A 19,206-nucleotide genomic window follows, 5' to 3' on the forward strand; every position below is an offset into this window, starting at 1 on the left:
CAATCCAAATGGTAAAATTCTGTTCTTGGAAAGCTATGAAGAAAATGAACATTCACACAACAGACTGGGAGAAAATTTATGCAAAGAATATATCTGATAAATGACTTGTATCCATAATACATAAAGAACTCTCAACACTTGTTCAAGAAAACAACCCAATTAAAAAAAAATGGGCAAAAGGTTTGAACAGACATTTCACCAAATATATACAGATGTCAAATATGCACGTGGAAAGATGCTCAGTGTCTTTAGTCATTGGGGAAATTCAAATTAAAACCATGTTAGCTGCCACTAAATGCTTGTCAGAATGACTAAAATTTAAAAGACTGACCATAACAAGTGTTAATGAGGATGTGGAGGAACTGGAACTCTCATCCCCTGCTGGTGAGAATGTCAAATCTTATAGTTTGGCAGTTTCTTAAAAAGTGAAACATAAGCTTACCATGTGACCCAGCCATTTCACTCCTAGGTATCTGCCTAGAAGAAATGAGAACACATGTCCATAAAAGCCAGATGTTCACAGCGGCTTTATTTGCAATTGCCAAAGACTGGAAATAACCCAGATGTTCATCAACAAGAGGATGGATTGATCTGATTGTCATGAATCCACGTAAGGGAACAGCTAACTCAGCAATAAGAAGTGCTGAGCTCTGGATGCACACAACCACAGGAATGAATCTCAGAATAATTACCCAAGACAGTAGCTACTATACATGTAATCCTAGAAAATAGGAACTAATACATAGTGACAGAAAGTAGATGAGAGGTTGCCAGGGAGCGGGTGACCCTGCGGTGTAGGGAAGACGGCGGAATTGCCCAGGACACGAGGAATGAGGAAGACATTAGGGATGATGGATATGTTCATTATTTTGATCGTGGTGATGGCTTCACAGCTGAAGACATATGTCAAAACTTGTACACAGTGAATCTGTGCAGTTTATTGTATGTTGGAAAGCTGTTCGTGGAAAGATCATCAGGAGGAGAAAGAATCGAGAGTCAAATTAACTTTTTGTAGTTTTTACCTCTTTGAAGATATGTCTTTTAAACTTACGATTCCTGTCTTTAATTCATTTAAACTTTTCATTTCAAATACCCTCCGTTTGCACGAGTCTGTAAGGTCCCTACTTGAAGGAGCTCTGAGGTTATCTAGGGGAAAACCACACATCGTCAGCTCGCTCGTGTATTCTCAGACTCAGTCCTGTTGAAGAAGTCGGGAAAGATGAGGCAGGATGCGGTGCTGGGGAGGGAGTCGGGAGGAGGGATGACGTGCAGGTTGGGGCTCACGCGAGACGTCAGAATTCTGTAGGATCCCAGTCATTGCCGAGAGCCTTTCCAGCAAAGCCGCCGCCAGCCTTTCGTTTGGACACGTCCATCGTTGAGATCACACACAGCTGTTCGAGAGTCCACTTGAAATGAGGGGCCGCTCTCACGGGCTCTCGTGGTCTCATCTTCCCACAAGATCTCATCAGTACCCGTCACCAAGTCTGTGGACCCACGCAGAGGGCGCACAGGGAGGTGCTGGGAGGAGCATTTCCCATCTCCTTGTGAAAATCCTTCAACATCGGTCGGAACCAGTTGCCCCAGATACAGGTTTCCTCTCCTTGCTGTCCTTTGAGGGGTGAACACTGTGTGTGTCTCTGCTCATCAACGTTTCTCCCTTCCTCTCTAGTCCGTGCCTCCCTCCCCTCACATTAACCTGCGCAATGTACCCTTTCGCCAGAGGAGTCTCCTCGGGGACCAGGGTACGCCTCTGACGTGAGCCGCCGTGGAATTGTGGTTTTTTCACAGCTTGTGTTGACTCTTAACTAAGTTGGCTGATTTCCTTACAACCGATTCACAGCTTGGTCGCAGCTAGTTCAGTGGCCTGATTTAGAATAATCTAGAGACCTCATCCCTCTTTCAATTGTGTATTACACCTTTTTAAAACTCCTTTTTGAAAACTAAAAATCTAATGCACGTATTCTCCAAAACACCAAAGAACTCATTCATTTCCATTAAAAAAAAAAGTGATCGGCAAAAATGTGTTACGCCAGCAAGAGTTTTAACCATGCCGACAGCAACTAAAACCACGAAAGGAGAGGCACAGAGGAGGGCAGGTGGGCGGGGTGCTCGTTGGGCATCTGCTACGGTCCAGGCACGGTGCTAGGGGCTGTGTGAATGTTATCTGATGCATTTTCACTTGCAAGCTTTGAGGATGCTGTGGTGATCCCCACCCTACAGAGAAGGAGACCAAAGCCTGGAGAGGTTGGGCTCCGTCTGCCCTTTCCCCACGGTCGGGATGAGCTGGTAGGACAGAGAGCTGCGTGCGGGTTCGTTAGTCTTCCAGCCTTGGAACCAGACTGCCCTGCCTCCCCGGCTACGAGAGAAACGATCGCGAAGCGATAATGGTTTCTCCAGCTCCCAGAGACAGCCAGGCAGCTCTCAGATGATACGTGCAGGGGAACGAAAGGAGAAGCCACCTAAGCTTTGCATGTGCGTCCAGCGACAGATCAAGGAGGGGACCGGGAAGTCAGGACTAACAGGCTTGTTGGCGTGTTACCCCCACATCTCACTAATCGCATTCCAGCTGGATCTTGTAATGGGGCGTGGCTCCTTCCCGTTTCCCAGCAGAAGAGGCGGTCTCTCAGAGCCTGTATGTGAATTATTCAAAATCATTTCTCTCTCAACACAGAGGTTTCCGTGGATGAGCGCCCCCATCCAAGTTGGATTGGTTGGTTTCTGGTGAGTAGAGTGACTTTGCTGTCATTAATTTCTCTGTCAAAGAGAAATACACGGTATATGAAAGGTGAGGGAAAGGGTGGATGACATGGGACACAAGCTTTTTTCTAATATTCATTTATTTAGCCGTTTATTTTACTTCTTTTTTTTTTAATGGAGGTGCTGGGGATTGAACCCAAGACCTTGTGCGTACTAAGCACGTGCTCTACCACTGAGCTGTACCCTCCCTGGGATACATTTGAAAAGTGTCAGACCATCCCCAGAACATCTGGAACTCATGGTCCCCGGTAACTCAGCTGGAAGTAAACTGTCTTTAGAGAAACCTACAACATTTTAGGGCGATTGGCGTGATTCTTTTTTGAAGTCCTTTTATCTCTTTGATTTTTTAAAAAATTATTTTGGCTGTCGTTGGTAATAAAATCACACAAACAGGACATATTTTTGTGAAGCAATGTAACACTCGAAGGAAAGAAAAGGAAGGAAGGAAGGAAGAGAATTGTTATAAAAGTAAGAGGGAGAAAGAATCTGAAAATCAGCCATTTCAAAATGCTCTGATTTGTCTTTTGTTTGTTTGTTTTTAAGTTTGGTATTCGCTACGCCTCTGTGCTGCGCTCTGTTTCCTCAGAAAAGGTATGTATTTGTTATTCTTTAGAATAATCGTGAGTTCTGATCTTAAAATCCAGTTGAAGGTGCAGGTCCGCTTCACTACTAGGAAAGTTGACTCTCAAAACGGTAATTGAAACCACGTCTCTAGAAGGCAGAGACAGAGGCAGAAATCAAACGCACGTCTGTTGAATTTCAAAACCCTCTTTGCCCGGCTCTTCTCTGCTACTGATACCTTCAAAAATGCTTTGTTCTTGTGTTAAGACTCAGGTTAGCTCGGGTGCAAATTTGCTTTTATAAAAATTTAAGTATGGTTCGTTTGTTGTCCGGTCCACTGGCCAAGGCACACTATCGTGCAGATGTATTAGAACTTCAGCTCCACCCCCAGGGACGGCAGTTACACACGCTTAGCTTCAGTGGTTGGTCTATTTGCTTCCCCACTTCTCCTACGCGGAGTTTTTGTTTTGCTTTGTTTTGCCTCAAAAGCTTTATTGTACACATGTCTTTCATCACCAGCTGCCTTTGAATCCTGCCTTTGATGTAGAACTGGATGGACGGGCACTAAATCAGCATCCTATAAACAGAGGGCTTCCGCCGCCTTCCAGTCTAACATCACGGCGCAGAGAAGCAGCATTCTGTTGCCTTGCTGTGGTTTGTGTCACCAGGCCCCTGCCTCTGTAACACCCTCCGTGGCCGGTGGGTCCCCAGCGTGTGGCTTTCCATGCCCTGGGCTTTTATGCAGGTTTGAGATGAGGCGTTCTGCTCCAGAACTAGCTCCATCAGGTCCCTCTGAATGCCATCTTTTATCTGATCTTTCACTTGATAGATTTCAAAGAGAAGGAGCCTTTATCACTTTGATGCCTGTAGCCAAGCCCCGCCCTTGGGGAGGGCAGGACCCTCAGAATCTGTTTTCAGGCCCAGCACAGATGAATTTCCTCATCTAAAGAGGAGCACGCCTACCCATCTCATTGTGCAAACCCCAGAATCTCGGGGCTTCATAACAGAAAAACTTATTTCTTGAGTGCATAACTTTGGAATATCTGCATTTAGCACTTGACTTTGAACTCGGTGACAGAGATAGTGTCTGTGAAGTCCTGAGGAGCACGCCTGATAGCAAAGGAACTCTTCATAAATGTGGCTGTTCTTATTTTGAGATTAAAAGAATTTGAAAATCGTGGGAAGGGATAAAGCAGGAGTTCGAAATTTGCACCCCTTTTGGGAATGATGGAAATGTGAGCTATCTTGATTGTGGTGGTGGTTTCATGGCCTTGATTTTGTTTAAGTGTTAGGAGAAAAACCAATATATTCATTCTGATATTTGTTTTACGGAGTGAACTCTAGGTCTAGAAATTTAAAGATCTCTGTACCTGCTAGTGCCATGAAGTCACATGGTTTTACGTTTCGGAGACCAAGGACCCTCTCTCATCTTCCTCTATTTAAAAACAAAGGCTATGAGTCTGGATATTTCATGTACACATTTGTTTGTACGTTTGTTTATCTTTCTGTCCCTCACTAGTTAGGCAGAGTAATCATATCCCTTGGTTTGTAACACGCTGTCCTCATTGGTCCAGAAAGGACCCTCTTTTATTTTATTGATCTAAATGAAATAATGACCATTCAGGAATCCGCTGCCCAACCCGTGAATAAAAATGTTGCCAATAGGTTATTTCTATCCCTGAGTTCTTCCAGCCCTTCTCCCTGCCTCCCCTGCAGATTTAATCACGGGGATGAATTTCATGCTGGTTATGCAGTTGCACTGAAAACTTACCATCATCGTATATAAGCATGAGCCTTATGGTGGTGTTTAGTTTTGCCTCTGTGGGAACCTTTCAGAGAAGACTGTCATATTCCTTTTGTTCAACATCATGTGACTAAGATCCCTCCCCATTATTGCATGGAGTTGCAGCTCATTCACTGCTGTGTGTTAGCCACTGTATGAATACACCACAATTATCCATTCTCCTACGTGAATGAGACGAAACGAAAACACTCTTAGCAAAACCCGTAGGAAGCAGCAAAAGGGTTGCTTTGAGAGAAGTTTGTAGATTTAAATGTTCCTATTAGAAAGAAAAAATGGCTGAAAATCAATGCAGTAAATGTCCAACTTAATTTTAAAAAGATAAATAAAAATAAACTCCAGAGACAGAAAAAAGAAGGAGTGAAGACCATAAACAAGTCAAATAGATAATAAAGAAACAATTGAGGGTCCACACAGTCGAAGTTGATCCTTTGAAAATAGAAACAAAGTAGACAATAATCTTACAACGTCAATCAAAACCAAAAGGCACAATGATAATTATAAATGAAAAAAAGGCGAAACTACATAGATCCAACAGAGTAAAAAGATAAGAGCGTGTTATCAACATTATCACACAGTAGATGTGAAAACGGGCAAAATGGATGAATTCCTAGAAATGTATTGTCAACGCTGAAAAATTAGAAAATCTGCATTGGCCTCCAGCCGTGAAGGAAGTTGCAGTGATCGTTAAACTTCTCCCCACAAGGAAAACACAAGAACCCGGTGGTTTTACAGGGGAGGGTTACCCAAGTGTCAAGAAACAGATTATTCCAATTTTTTAAAACTCTCCTAGAAGATAAAAAAAAGAGACCACTGCCATCATCCATTAGGGTTTGAGTAACTTTAATTCCAAAATCGGATTTGTCCTTTAAATTGTATCAGTAGTAATTGTACATACTTACAGATCAGTGGAAATTCCTGCAAGGACAGAGACACAGTGTAGCCCGTTGGTTTGGGGCATGGCTTCTGGGTCGAGCTAGACTGGACTTCACATCTCAGGTGTAACTCCGGTTTCCTTATCTGTAAAACTAGGTTAATACCTGACTTTCAGAGTCTTTGTAAGAACTAAAATGCGTAATGTCTGGCCCCCAAAATGAGCAACAAGTCACAGCCATTATCATTCTCATATTATTTTAAAATGACCCAAGGAACCACTCCATAGGGGAAAAAAATAGCCAATGTGGGTTTTTTTTCTAGTTTCTCTCTTTAGTCAATAATTTTTCCTTTTTTTGACATATGTTTATAAATCTGTAGCTGACCTTCTTTACCTCGTAGTTCACCACGTCTCAACTATCTTAAAGAACAATTCTTTTCAAAAGACAAATTACATGTCAGAATGTCAGCAGTTTCTCTGGGCAATTTCTCCTCATCCTTTTATAGAACATGTATGTATTAATAACCAAAAAAAAGAAAAAATAAGCTTTCATACACATACCCCTATAATACCTTCAAGTACATTTTTTTAAATCCCTAAAAGCAAAGACTCACAGTGGCCATTCTCAGTGGTGTGACTAAAGAGATGGTTTTTCTCGCACCTTCTAGCATTTTCTAGAAGTTTTAGCATTAGTTGCATTATTATTTATTAGACAGTGGACAAAAAACACATTAGTACAAGTGAATTTTTAGTGCTAAAAACTCCACTGAGTGCATCTGTCTTTTTTCGTTAGTGGTGAACGTTTATATTGTTTCCCTTGGGAAGTGGCGTGACCGCAGATTGTTTTCCGATGCCGTCAGTGCCTGAACGTACTACAACCATACTTCCTTGCCAACGATGAGTGCTTAAGCCTTTTAATAATGGGAGAGGTCAAGAGGGTCTCTCAGTGCACTTCTTGGGTCCTTAGCGACAATTTTCTGAAAGGCACAGGGTGCTCATTTTCTGGGCACACGAAGCGGTTTTCCAACAGGACTCTGACTGCACCAGTCATAGGGGCGGTGGGGGTCCCCTCTCTCCTCCCTTCACGTCCTAATGCCCACCCCGACCCGTGAAATAACCATGTCATCTGTCCCTTATCCCAGTTCCATGTCCGTGACAAGCCTGGAGGAGGAGCTGCGAGCCAAGATTCGAGAGACCCGTCCTGACTTACAGCGCGTGTACTTTAACAAGGGATTGTGAAGCAGGGGCAGAAACGCCTTCAGCCGGTCCCGCCAACCGCAAGCCCGGTGGTAGCCGAGCTGGCGAGGAATACCAGCCCGGGTCCTCCCAGTGACACAAACCTTTGAAAGATCCACGTTAGCCTTTTAGAGTCAAGCTGCTACATACAGCACAGCACCTGGTGTGGGCCGGGTGCCCCCACCTGTTGGCCCCCTTACATTTGAATCACGGTCTGATTTACAGAGGCACCCTTCCTGCAGCTTTTTCCAAGGCCACTGTCCCAGCCCTCCCCCGGAGTTTTCGAAAGCCCCGCTAGGCATACAGTAGACGTTCACTAGCTGCTCCACAAATAACTTGATTATCAGTCGGCGGAAAGGAAATCTGTTTGAAACACTGAACTGTTATTCCCACTTTTGTTTCCAATCAAAGCGGTCTCAGTAGTGAGTTGGGGAAACGCAAAAGCTCTGAGGCCATACTGTGAAAAATGACTTGTACGTATTCAGGGCAGTTGGCCCCCAGTCTGAGCAGGAAGCATCGCAAAGTAGATGATGGGTTTCTTGGATTCACAGACAAAAGCTCCTTCAGATCAGATACCTCCTGAAAGTCATAGGAACAGGCAGTCGCGAGGCAAGCTCCCTGCTGTCAGCAGCTGTGTGCTTTCGTATTGCTGGTGGGTTTTCTTTGCCTGACTTTTAAATGTATCCTGTTTCACATTCCTGCGAAGGTGTTAATCTTCCCTTTACCTGTTGGCTTTATATTCAGTGATTTAAGCCAACGAGTCAACTAACTGAAATGTTAGTTAGAAAGGCAAATTTTGGAAGTCTTTCCAAAACCAGTGCAGTATGACTAGTTTGAATCTGGTTGTTTGCTGTTTTCTTGTTTTGTTTTGTTTTGTCTGTTTTGTTGTGTAGAAGCTCGTGTGCAGTTCGTTCACCTACAGGTCTTTCTGTGACATTGTAGCTCTGTTTGGCTTTCAGAAAGATACAGACACAGTGTGTGCGTGTGAATCCGTGACTAAGTGACATTTACTTGAATGTTGTATATTACATTCCACCCCCTGTGAGAATAACCAACGCCCGGACCACTGTTTTCATCACCCAGGTTAGCTTCACAAATAATACATTTAACGAAACAGAGATGATGTTTCAGTTCTGTCGAGGTTCAAAGGCATATGCAGAATAGTTATTTTATCAAGTGTAGGCCACTCGATTCAACTTGTAATTCAGAGACTTAATAAGTGAAAAAACAAAAATGTAGAAACTAATCTTGGCAGATTTTTTCCTGACAGTGTGACCAGCCTGAATTTCCTCACAAAGCAAGAATGGTGTGCCTCATGTCTGTGTTTCTGTTTTGTCTAAAAGGATTAATGGACCCAAAGCTTTGGGCCACTCTGAGCCTTTCTTTATGCTGCCAGAATTTCCTCGTTGAGAGTTTCTCTATTAAACCATCCCATGACATTCCGGCCTTGGATGTATTTTGTTGCTATAGAGGCGTCTCTTTAAAAATTGGTAAAAGCCGGAAATTCCAGGCACACCTCCACAAGGTGCTTCAAGGGCACTTTTAACAAGAAACTAAAGCCCGTGAGGCCTGCCCTGCTCACCCCAGCTAATCTCAGAATCCCTCTCCCTTGTCCACTGGTGGCCCCATCTCAGAATCTTAACCTTCATTGAAAAATTTATGACCAGTTGGAAGATTGACAAAATAACCGAAATTTGAATACACACCAGGAGGACAGGACCAAAGCATCATGACACAAGGGATGACAAGCCTGGAAGTGTGTCTTTTTAAACACTATTTACTGAAGTTTCCGACTCCTGATGCTTTTATAGAGAAATATGAACTGTAGCGTCGAATTGTGGTTTATAAAAAGGAACAAATTGAGCCAAGATTGGCAGTCTTTGCTGATCTCTTTGAAATAAATAACCTTTTTTTGGAGGAAAGTTCACGTGAGGTGCAATCCGCTGGTAACCGCAAATAGTTATTAACATTGCTATGAACACGACATAAAGAATTACGACTGTAAGTGTTAACTGACTGGCAGTTTTGATTTCAGTATTAGCACCGTGTCTTGCCAGAGTTGGAGTCAATGTATTATTTCAGTTCGACTGGATGAAATGTTAAATAAACTTGGAATGAAAATAAATCCTCTCTCTGGTTTGTATGGAGTGGATGATGCAGTTTGTATGTTACGACCGATGGTACGTTTCATGTAAACTGAATCTCTCGGTACCATCAGTAACTCCTAATAGATGTTTTTGTAGTACACCTTAAGTGGGAAACAGATTCTAGTTCTGGCCACCAGCCTTCCACCTTCTCAAAGACTACGTGCACAGAGACGCACAGACCCCCCCCACCAGCCCCACACAGCACAACCCCAGGACCATTAGTTGTGCCCACAGCGGGAGTGAGATTCTGCATCAGACCTGGATGACTAACACCATTGCACAAGGTGGTGAGGTCACTCCGCTTTTATATCGTTTGTTGGATTCTAATGTGGAACTGGCATTTGCTGTGGTTCACAGAAAATATAAATTAACCCAAGATTGGGAAATGCCTTATTAACAGACTTCTTAAAGAGCTGTGAGCATTTTAACCTTCTTGGTCACATCTCTGCATCTGTTTCGCTACTGGAACTCAGTTTGTCACTAAAATTATGTAAATAAATCCAAGAGCTTGGGTCTAGGAGTCAGACGGAGCTGATGCAATCTTGGTTGTACCCACTTTTAAATATATGTATTTGGGCTATGGACATCCTCTGTGACCTTCAGTCTTGTTCATTTGGGTGATTTGAGAAAATAATTGAATCTACATCATAGAGTTGTAACCAAGGTACTTCCTGTACAGCTGTTCACATAGTGAACAGTCTGGGGAGGGTCACCCATCATGTATTTGTCTAGAGACACTGCCCATGAATTCAAAACGCCAGTGTATCAGTGCTAGCAGTAAGATTTCAGAACCCCGGCAACTTCCCCAGAGATAACCCACCACCTCACTAAAAATAGCAGATTAAAATGGTCATAGGGAGACACCTGAATCCATCCTTTTAAGATGTCTAACAATGAAGGATTTTGCCCAAACGAGATAGAGGTGGGAAAAGTCTCTGCTCACGGCTGAGAAAGCGGGGGCTTCCATAGTGAAATGCAAGTTCAAAGCTGCCTCTGGTGGCTTGAAAACTAGAATGGGAGCCAAGGTCTGACCCCCCAAACCGACAGCCCTGTCCAAAACTACAAACAACTGGGACACTAAGAAAATTAGTGTTTCCCTTGTGGATTCAGAATTTCACTGGGAACTGAGGAAATACAAAGTTACATTGGGTAGTGATGCTAGAAGGTATCACTTCAACCCCCGATGTTCAAAGTATGGTCCACAGCCCAGCGACATCCAGGTTTGCTAGAAATGTAAGTTCTCAGGGCCCAGCCCGGACCTACTGAGACAGCATATGTAAACATCGCAGCTGGAGAAGTTCCGGCTGTGCCCCGTCTCCCGTGCTCCATCAGGTCCATTTCAGATCAGCTTGTGATACTCTATGAATGTGCATATTTACCACTCCTCCCCCCCCCCCCAGAGTCCAAGGAAGCATTTAGGTTCAATGTGGACATACCGAGGGACACAGGATCAACAGGCATCTGAGGGCAGGGATGTCCATGTGGTCCACTGCCAGAGCTCTAGCACCCAGAGCAGCCGGTCCTGGCCACGGGTCCACATGGTCATCGGGTTTAACCCGGGCTCTTGCTGGGGATCTGAAGCCATGTCCCTGTATTTCCAATTTCCAATTGTGGAAAAGAATCCACTTGGCATTGTGCAGAGAGGTCATCACCAGGATGCAGAAAGAACAGGGACCATGAGAGTTTCTGGGAACAGAGCTGGAAAGGAGCAGCGTCCCCAGGCATCCAGAGGCAAAGTGGCCGCAAGCAACCAAGTTGTGACCAGGGTTTGTCTGGAACCAGCCAGTTTGTCACTCAAGGCACCACTGGCCCTGGAGCTCCTGGAGCAAAAGGAGCATTGGCGATGAAACTCACAGGGGCTTGTTTCACACTCAGGGAGCCCATGGTCTGCCCAGTTTTAAAGAGATGGGATCTGAGGCTCAGACAGGTGGACTGACTTGTGTAATGTCACATGGTGATCCAACCACCATCTCAGTCCACGCCTGTCAAACTCCAAAAAGTGTCCTCCACTGTACTTCACGGCCTCTCCATCAATTAGAATAGTTAGAACTAGCTCTGGTACAGCATTTTACAATCCTCAAAGTGGTTTCACGTCTGCATACATTACTCCTTGTTTTACCGAGTCCAAACTCATTCGGCTCGCCATACAACAGGCCAGTAAATCTGGAGATGAGGTGCTGGGGCAAGGAATAGCGACTTTATTCGGAAAGCCGGCAAACCAAGAAGATGGCAGACGAATGTCCTGGAGAACCACCTCCCCCAAATCAGAATCCAGGCTCCTTTTATACTAAAAAGGAGAGGGGGTGTGGTTGGTTGTTGCAAACTTCTTGGTGTAGGAATCCTTTGTTCTCGCAGCTGTCCAGGTGGGTCAGATCATGGTGCCCCTATAAAACCTCTAAGAAAACAAAGGTTATTTTCCATCCTGCAACTTGTTATCTTTATAGGAGTGCAAAAGTGTTAATATCCTTAAAGGTCAGAGCCCTGAGAACAGGCTCTCCTGTATATTTCAGGCTAAAGGCAAGTTTGTTTTACGAAAGGTGCAGAGCCAGCAAGACTAAGCCTGGAAAACAGGGCACAGGGTTAAAGCCAACGGAACAGGTCTCATATGGAGTCAGGTTTGTTGCATTACTCTTGTAATACCGCCAAGGGTTCCTCTGAGCATCTCTTCATTAAAAAGGTGGGGGAAACAGTCTTGAAGAAGTGAAATCACTTACCACAAACCTAACTTGGTGAATTCAAAGGCTTTATAAAAGAATGTATTCACATTCCTTCATATACACCAGCAAACAAAAGGTTTGTAGAACGTACAGTATTCAAATAAGCACCCAACGGTCAAAGGCAGGTCGGCAAGGTCATTGCCAGATGGGGTCCCCTATTACAGTAACAGGAGCAACAGTTCTCACAGTGTGGTACCAGGACCAGCAGTTATAGCATCAGTGGGAATGAGAAATGCGTGCTCTCAGGGCCTTTCTCCTCGTACTGAATCAGAAACTCTAAGGTGGGACCCAGCCAACTTTTAACAAGCCCTCTGAATGATTCTGACACCAGAAATTCAAAAAGTATGGAGGGATAAATTAGGGGTTGGGGATTAACAGAAGCACATCCCTATATATAAAATCGATAAATAACAAAGACCTACGGTATAACACAGGGAACTATATTCACTTTCTTCGGAGAGAGCCGCAGCGCGCAGAAGCGCCGCCAGGCAGCAGCATTGCCTGCAAGACGCGCGGCTGGAGCCTGCCGATCCCTGGAGCTGCCGGCAGGTGGCGCAAGGCAACGGACTTCGGCCTGCCAACGTGGGTCTCTGGATTTCTGATGCTAAGTCCGGAAGAGGGTGCAGGAAGCTATGAGAAGGACCAATGTGATCTCTTCAGCTGCAGCAAGTTGGAAAGATGCCCTGGTTTGGCGTCCGACAGGCAGGAATGGAGTCATCCACTGGGGCTCATTTTCCAGGGTACCGGATTCCCAGTGGGAGCGGGACAGAGCGGAACCAGAACCAGACCAGTCAGTTCCCGCCCTCGGGACTATCAGTGCTGTGACGCAGGCCAGTCACACCTGGAATCACACCTGGACAATGAACCCTGAGCCCGGCTGGCTGGATGAGGGGAGCTGGCAAGCAGGGTCGGCTTGAAGGAGCAGGAATTTTCTCAGTGGCAGGAGGCAGGGGGCAGGAAGAAAATTGGGGCTTCTCGGGGGCAGGGGAGAGTCCATGTGACAGACCTGGAAACCAGGGAGACAGTGGCTGAAGGTTGTGTGCACCAAGGGAAGTTTGGGGAAGATGCTGCCAGGTTCTCAGGGCCAAGTCGTGGGGGCCCTTCGGTGCCCAGTGAAGGAACATGGACTTCATCCTGAAAGCAGGGGGTCCTTCTCAGGGTGGTTTGTGCAGGGGAGGAACAACAGTCAGGTCCTAGCTCTGTCTCTTACTGTTTCTTGCTAAGAGACAAGCCAGATCCCCTCTCTGAGCCTCAGTGTTCTCATCTGTAAGATGGAGACAATAAAACCCACCTTAGATCTTGCGGTGAAGGTTAAAATGGACAGGTGGCAAGCCGGAAGTCATGACTTTCCTTCCCCTGCCGTTTAATTTCTCTGTAATAACGTTCAAACGGGAAAGGCGGGCAGGCCATTTCCAGTACGGCCCCGAGCCAGCTTGGTAAACATCAGTAGTGCGGGGAGTCGTCCCAGCCAGCTTCCCGGGGTGGGAAACCGTTTCATCGTGTGTGATTGCAATCAAGAGCAAGTTCTTTCCTTTTATAATGAAAATGTATTTTAATCATGTGCAATCTCCAGGAAAGATGGTCGCCTGAGAGAACAAGTTTTTTTTAAATAAGAAAAAGCTAAAAATAGAGACAAAGATGTCGATGCTATTGAAATTCCAAAGGATGCAACCTCGAGTTACAAACTCTGAATAATAATTTCGGTCTGGAGGAGGGGAGATGCCTGGGACCCGTTTCCCCAGTAGAGCGGTGACAGGTGAAGCAAGAGACTAAGGGCTGGGCAGCTTTCCCCCTGGATGGCGCGGGTGCTGGCGACTGAAACGCGGAAGAAGCAAAAGATTTCCTTCCAACTCGGCCTCCTCACCGAGAAGGCTAAGTCACGTCGGAAAATCCAGTAGTGATGACCCGATGAGGAGGAAGAGGGTGCTGTCACCGTGGGAGAAGCTGGGTCTGGATCCCACTTCCGAGGGGAAATTTCAGCTTCCCAGGAGCAATGAGGGGCTGGGGAGCAAAGAGCAAAGGAAGCCCCAGCTGCTGGCTAGGGCCTGATAATTAAATTAAAAAAAAAAAAAAAAAAAAGAGTAGAAAAGAAAAATGGAGGGAGGAAGAGGAGGCGGCTGGACCGAAAAGCCGCCTGGACCAGGGACCAGCTGTGGCTGCAGTTCTCAAGTCTGGGAGTTGAGATTAGGGAACAGAGGGTCTGAGGGAAGGGGACCCTATCCTTGAAACTGGGCACCCCTGTTTGGGTGTAGGGCGGGATTTCTCACCCTGGCTGCACCCCCAAAATCTCTGGGAGAGAGTGTCACCGGTCCTGTTGCTCAGGCCCCATCCAAACCAATGGCTTCCCAATATGCGGGTGTGGCCTGGGAATCAGCATTTGGGGCTCCCAGGACTCAGGTTCTGAGGTGCAACCAGGGGTGAGAACTGCTGTCCTAGAGCTCAAGGAGTACTTTGAGGTGGTGTAACGACTTTGGAGGTGCTGCGGGGGGCGGGGAGAACGGTTAATGCACTGCAGTGACACGAATGCCCAGCGGTCAGCTGCAAGTATGGGCGTGAATTACCATTTAAATCCACTAGGCCACCGGGGAGCCCCCATTCCAGGCGGTGATGGCCAACAGTCACCGAGCAGTCATCTTACCCTGTCACCACCTCGTGTAACCTCACAACACCCTCTAAAATAACTACCACCTCGGTTGCTCCCATTTCACAGATGCAATTACAGGGTTTCTGGGTCTTGCCAGAGGTCATCCAGCCCGTATGCGGCAGGGGGCGGCAGAAGCCCGGCGGCAGAAGCCCGGCGTCGGGTGTTAGCGCTTCCTGGCTAATCCGCCAGCTACCCTTGGGGTCCTGCCCAGGCCCTCCCGCAGCCTGGCTTCCCTCCACGGGAGGGGACGGAGCCAGCCTCCTGACCCCAAGGAAACAGTATCCAGGACTCCATGCCCACGGGCCTGGGAGAAGGGACCCGGACCTTTGCGGAAAGCAAACAGCAGATGTCCCTGGGGCCGCAGCTCGTTAGCTCGGGGGAGCGTGGCTCTGAAGAGAGTCCAGTGTGAGTGGAGTTTGCAACTGGACAGATGGTGCATGCGGAACACCGGAGGGTGCTATTCTGGATGCGCGCCTGCTTCTCCCGTCCTTTGCCTTCGTCCAGGCTCCGCCTCACGCTCCTCCTCCGTGCCCCGCCTTCTTTCATGCCTCAACCTCTCTGACCTAAGAAGCTCTTCATTTTTACTACCAAAATAACGCACGCTCATAAGAATAAGCTAAGATGGCGCGGAAGTGTATAAAGTGATAACTTCCTTCTCCTAACCCCAGCCCCAACACTACCATCTCCAGGGGTAACTGGTGTAACTGGGTCTATGTTCATCTGGACACTGTCTATGCTCGTGCAAACGCATATGCTCACCTGCGAGTATATTTGATTTGACTTTATAGAAATGAAATATATATGTTATACTCTAATCTTTCCTATTTCCCCTTAAAACATAAGCTGTGGATGTTTTTAAAGGTAATATATAGAGATTGATGTGGGAGGCCCCATGAAAAGACTGGCAGGACTCACAGGCAGGGACACTACTTTCCCACCAATGCCATCCGGTTCCCTGGTCCAGCAGTATTCTCTCGCTCTAATGCTTCTGTAAAACCGCTTGCTTCTAGGAAAGCAGAACTTACCCCTAAGATTCTGTTGGTCCCTGAAGCTCACTCCTGATTGGTCCATTTCTAATACCTCATTTGCATAAAGCTCACTCCTGATTGGTCCATCTCTATCACTCCTGATTGGTCCATTTCTAACACCTACTCTGCATATGATGTTGCAAGATGTTGTAAAATGTTGCAAATTCTTGACTTGTAGCCTATAAAAGCCTGTGTAAACCTACAGATGGGGTCCAGAGCTTGGAATGTTAACTCCTCTGGGCCCGCTGGCTTAATAAACTTGAGTTCTCCAGCTCTCTGAGTGCTGCTTGGTCTCTTGCCAGGATCCAGGTTGCTGTTAACACTGAGCTGTAACACACTTTGCTCTAACAAGATCTTCCTCATTATTCTTAAGAGTGTCATAGAATTCTGAAACATTCATTCCTATAATTTTTTTGTTTTGCTTTTTTTTTTTTTTTTTTTTTGATGGGGGTACTGGGGATTGAACCCAGGACCTCATGCATGTTAAGCATGTGCTCTACCACTAAGCTATACCCCTAATTTATTAATTATTCTTCTATTAGTGGACATTTCTGTTTTTTTCCACGTTTTTGCTCCTATAAAAAAAAAATTCTGTTGTGAATATCCTTGTGCAAAGCTTTACAATTTCATGATGTTATTTCTTTAATGGAGGTTCTTAGAAATGAGATGAGCTGGGTCCTAGGATGCGAGCATTTGCAAGTTGGATATGAAGATGCAGGATGATGATGAAAGCTAACTGTATTTAGCGTTTATTTTGACGTGCCAGGCATTGTAAGTGCAATTTATTCATTAGCTCACTTAAGCCTCTTATCAACTCTATAAAAGAAATTACAAGACTATTATCCTCATTTTTCACACAATAAAATTGAAGCTTAGAGAGGTTGAAACCCTTCCCCCAAATCACACAAACAGTAAATGGACTCTCCTCCAAAGAAGTTCCACTCTAGCACCAGTGCCCATTTCCTCATACCTTCCCCAGCATACGACACAATTGTCTCTGTAAGAACTGAAAATCTTAAGGTAACTTTTCGAAGTTTACTTCTTACCCTTTGAGGTTGAGCATCCTCTGGGTGTCCATTCTTTTGGACCATTGTCTCCTCGACTTGAACCAGAGCCTCCACTGGCTCCTCCTGCCAGGCTTCCCTGTATTAGCCCATCCTCCACATTGCCTGAGCAGGCACTCCCTCTCCTGAAGCCCTTTGACAAAGTCCTTGGTCTGCCATGTGAGACTCTCCATGACCTCATCCCTGCCAACCTGTCCAAGTGAATATCCTCTCTCTGGCCCTCCTGTCTCTTTCCCATTGGCTTTTGCAAGCCATGTCCACGTGCTTTTGCATCTCTGAGCCTGCACACATGCCACTTCCTTTCTTCCTAGAAGGCTTTTCCATCTTGGATATGCCTGGCAAACTCCTACTCATCCTTCAAAGCCCAGGGGAAATGGTGGGCCTCCTTCTTGAAACCAAGAAGAACACCAAAATATTAATGGTGATAGTGAGACTGCAAGTGATATTTACTTCTGTTTTAGACTTTTTTTTTTTGCTTTCTAAATGCTTTGAAATAAGTAACTATCACTTTTATAATTAGAAAAAAATAAAATAGTTAATTTTTTAGTGTTTTTCAGTTGAAATGTCTTCATCTGTACTTTATAAAGTAGTGCTTTAGGGCCCTGACCTACATAATTCTAAATTAGTCTTTCAGAGGAAATTTGGCCTTGCCTCTGTTCATTTGGGTCCAAGTGGGTATCTTCCTCTGAGAAAATTTCCAGGTACCTGGCATATAGTTGACACTTAAAAAGTAAGTGTCTGCTGCTAAATGCATTAATTAATAAGTAACTAACAAAAAAGTCAAGCACGTGCACGAACACACACACACACACACACACCCCTTGGCTGACTTCTAAAGTGTAAGTTTCTCATGCATCCAAAAATTTCCTTCCTGGGCTCCTCTCCCAGACTCAGGGACGGGCATGAACTTCAAGCAAGTTCCTACACAGGATTGCTTCCAGTTCCTCTGAGCCTTCAGTGGCTAAAAGAGCAGATGTTACATATCTGGCTCAGTGATGGCCTCTGTCTCATTCCCCAAAGCTGGGAGGCACAGCTTGAGCACAGAGGGATAGAGGAGGGGGACGGGGTGCCCAGACCTGTCTGTTTCTGTCCGATGCTGATTCTTCTAAAAACAATCTTTCCTCTAGGATTTGATGCTGCGTTGGCTGAATGTCAGAGCTGCACCAAAACCTGAAGATTTCCCCGCCTCCTCCCCCTTTTATCTTTGACGGGCATTGTGCCCTGCGAATGTTTACTGAGCATTTAGTATTTATCAGGCACTCTGCTCCGTGTTCTCTGTGAGTTGCCATTTTATCCCCACAGCAATTTTACGAGGTAGGAACTGATATCCCCATTCGATAGAAGAGGAAACTGAGAGCAGAAAGACTATGTGGCTCACCTGGGGGCCAGAGCCAGTGGGAGGCGGAGCCAGGCTTGGACTGGGAGACCGGTCTCCTCCCTCCGAAAGGGAGGCTGCGAGGCAGCTTTCCAGCACTCCCACTCCTCCGTCCTCTCCCCTGGGTGTTTGCCAGAATCTCATTACCTCCAAATTTTAAAACAACACACTTTCCTTCTTGGAATTAGTCCAACTGGGAAATGAAGTTTCCTGGTCACCTGGTCAGAAATTCCTTACTAAGAGCTGAAATAAAAGGCTTGTTCTCAGTGATGTTTGCAGCAGAGGTGACTGTGACAGTGGAGAGGGGATCCCTTGATGTGTACAGAGCAGGGAGGAACCGCCTCAGTCTCCCAAGGTCGGCAGCCCTCAAAGGCCTGAGACCTGAGCGCAGGAGATGCTGTAGGTGATGGGAAGAGCAGGGTTGGCTGACCCCTGGCATCAGAAGTGTGCCTCCAACCTCCGCCGCTGGTGGGAATGTAAACTGGTGCAGCCATGGAAAACAGCATGGCAGTTTCTCAAAAAACTAAACATACAACTACTATATGACCCAGCAATCCAGTGGGATTATATTCACCCAAGCACACCTCTGAAAAAGCAAAAGCACTAATTCAAAAAGATACATGCACCCCAATGTTCACAGCAGCAGTATTTACAGATACAGAAGCAACTTAAGTGTCCATCAGCTGACGACTGGATAAGAAGATATCGTTTATACATATACACAGTGGAATAAGAGACAATGCCAAGAGAAAGCCTTAAGAAGGAATGAAATGTTGCCATTTGCAGCGACATAGTTGGACTTGGAGGGCACTATGCAAAGTGAGAAAAAAAATCAGAGAGAGACAGATACTGTATGATATCACTTATATGTGTTATCTAAAAAATATAACAAACTGGTGAATAAAATAAAAAAGAAGCAGACTCATGAAAGAAGGAATGAAGGAAGGAAGGAAGAGAGAGAGAAGAAAGGAAAGAAAGAAATAAGGAAAGGAAAGGAAAGGA

General features: G+C 45.6%; 1 protein-coding gene and 1 non-coding gene across 7 annotated transcripts in view; one reads left to right on the forward strand and one right to left on the reverse strand.

Moving 5' to 3' along the window:
- Positions 1–9,354, forward strand: part of SFXN1 (sideroflexin 1) — a 33,760-nt gene extending 24,406 nt beyond the window's left edge. For all 6 annotated transcript variants that reach the window (XM_064480110.1, XM_031437822.2, XM_064480106.1 and 3 more), the window contains 3 exons: positions 2,672–2,721; positions 3,301–3,348; positions 7,136–9,354. In XM_064480110.1, coding sequence (XP_064336180.1) covers positions 2,672–2,721; positions 3,301–3,348; positions 7,136–7,232 — 195 coding nt within the window. In that variant the 3' untranslated portion in view covers positions 7,233–9,354. The remainder of the gene's footprint in view (positions 1–2,671; positions 2,722–3,300; positions 3,349–7,135) is intronic.
- Positions 9,355–16,210: 6,856 nt separating this feature from the next.
- TRNAV-AAC (transfer RNA valine (anticodon AAC)) lies at positions 16,211–16,282 on the reverse strand. The gene has a single exon. It is a non-coding gene; the product is annotated as a tRNA-Val (tRNA).
- Positions 16,283–19,206: the final 2,924 nt, after the last annotated feature.

Source organism: Camelus dromedarius, chromosome 27 (assembly GCF_036321535.1).
Source record: "Camelus dromedarius isolate mCamDro1 chromosome 27, mCamDro1.pat, whole genome shotgun sequence".
NCBI lineage: Eukaryota > Metazoa > Chordata > Mammalia > Artiodactyla > Camelidae > Camelus > Camelus dromedarius.